Source organism: Myotis davidii, unplaced genomic scaffold, assembly GCF_000327345.1.
Source record: "Myotis davidii unplaced genomic scaffold, ASM32734v1 scaffold6802, whole genome shotgun sequence".
NCBI classification, from domain to species: Eukaryota; Metazoa; Chordata; class Mammalia; order Chiroptera; family Vespertilionidae; genus Myotis; species Myotis davidii.
This window is the reverse complement of record NW_006293480.1, coordinates 2,044-2,878: the sequence shown is the minus strand read 5'-3', so window position 1 is coordinate 2,878 and position 835 is coordinate 2,044. Positions and strand designations below refer to the sequence as shown.

The window sequence follows — 835 nt, the reverse complement described above, 5'->3', positions numbered from 1 at the left end:
TCCTGGCTTCTGTTGTAGCCCCAGCCCCAGGGGAGAGGAGGGAGGCCCAGGCCCCGGGTACCTGTGCGTTTCAGAGTCTCCTTCCCCATCGTCAGGTATCTGCTGAGCAACTCCAGGCAGTCATCCTGCAGGTAGTGTCTCCTTTCCTCGGCCTCACCATTTTCCTCCCACTTGCGCTGGGTGATCTGAGCAGCCATGTCGGCTGCGGTCCAGGAGCTCAGGTCCTGGTTCAGGGCGATGTAGTCGGTGCCATCGTAAGCGTACTGGTGGTACCCGCGGAGGAGGCGGCCGTCTGGTCCCATGTCACAGCCAAACAGCAACTGGAGGGTGTGAGACCCTGACCCCGCCCGGATGTCAGTCCCTTCCCCTTAGCCCCGCCCCACCCTCAGAGATGGAACCTAAACTGAAAGTGAAACCCGATCAAATCCCCGCGGGCTCCTCCCGGGTGTGTGTATGGGGGGAGGGGGGTGAAACTCGAACTCGGACACTTGGGGTGACCCCGGCCCGTCCGTGGGGATGAGGGTCGTGGCCGGGTCCCGAACCCGCCCGGCTCACCGTCCTCGCTCTGGTTGTAGTAGCCCAGGGCGGTCTGCAGGTTCCCTCGGAAAGTCTGTGCGATGCCCTTGCTGTTTCGTGTGCTCCGGTTCCAATACCCCGGGTCCTCCCGCTCCAGCCATGGCTGCTGCATCCAAGGCGCCCGAGGCTCCGCCCTCGGATTTGGGGCGTCGCTGTCGAACCCCACGAACTGCGTGTCGTCCACGTAGCCGACGGAGACGAAGCGGGGCTCCCTGCGGCCGGGCCGGGACACGATGGTGTCGAAATACCTCAGCGAGTG

The 835-nt window shown here is 64.3% G+C and overlaps 1 protein-coding gene across 1 annotated transcript in view; it reads right to left on the bottom strand.

Annotated features, from left to right (window-relative positions):
- Nucleotides 1-835, bottom strand: part of LOC102762368 (patr class I histocompatibility antigen, B-1 alpha chain-like) — a gene marked incomplete at its 5' end in the record, with an annotated part of 19,374 nt that extends 18,539 nt beyond the window's left edge. The window contains 2 exon segments of the mRNA XM_015566146.1: nucleotides 62-337; nucleotides 556-835. Coding sequence (XP_015421632.1) covers nucleotides 62-337; nucleotides 556-835 — 556 coding nt within the window.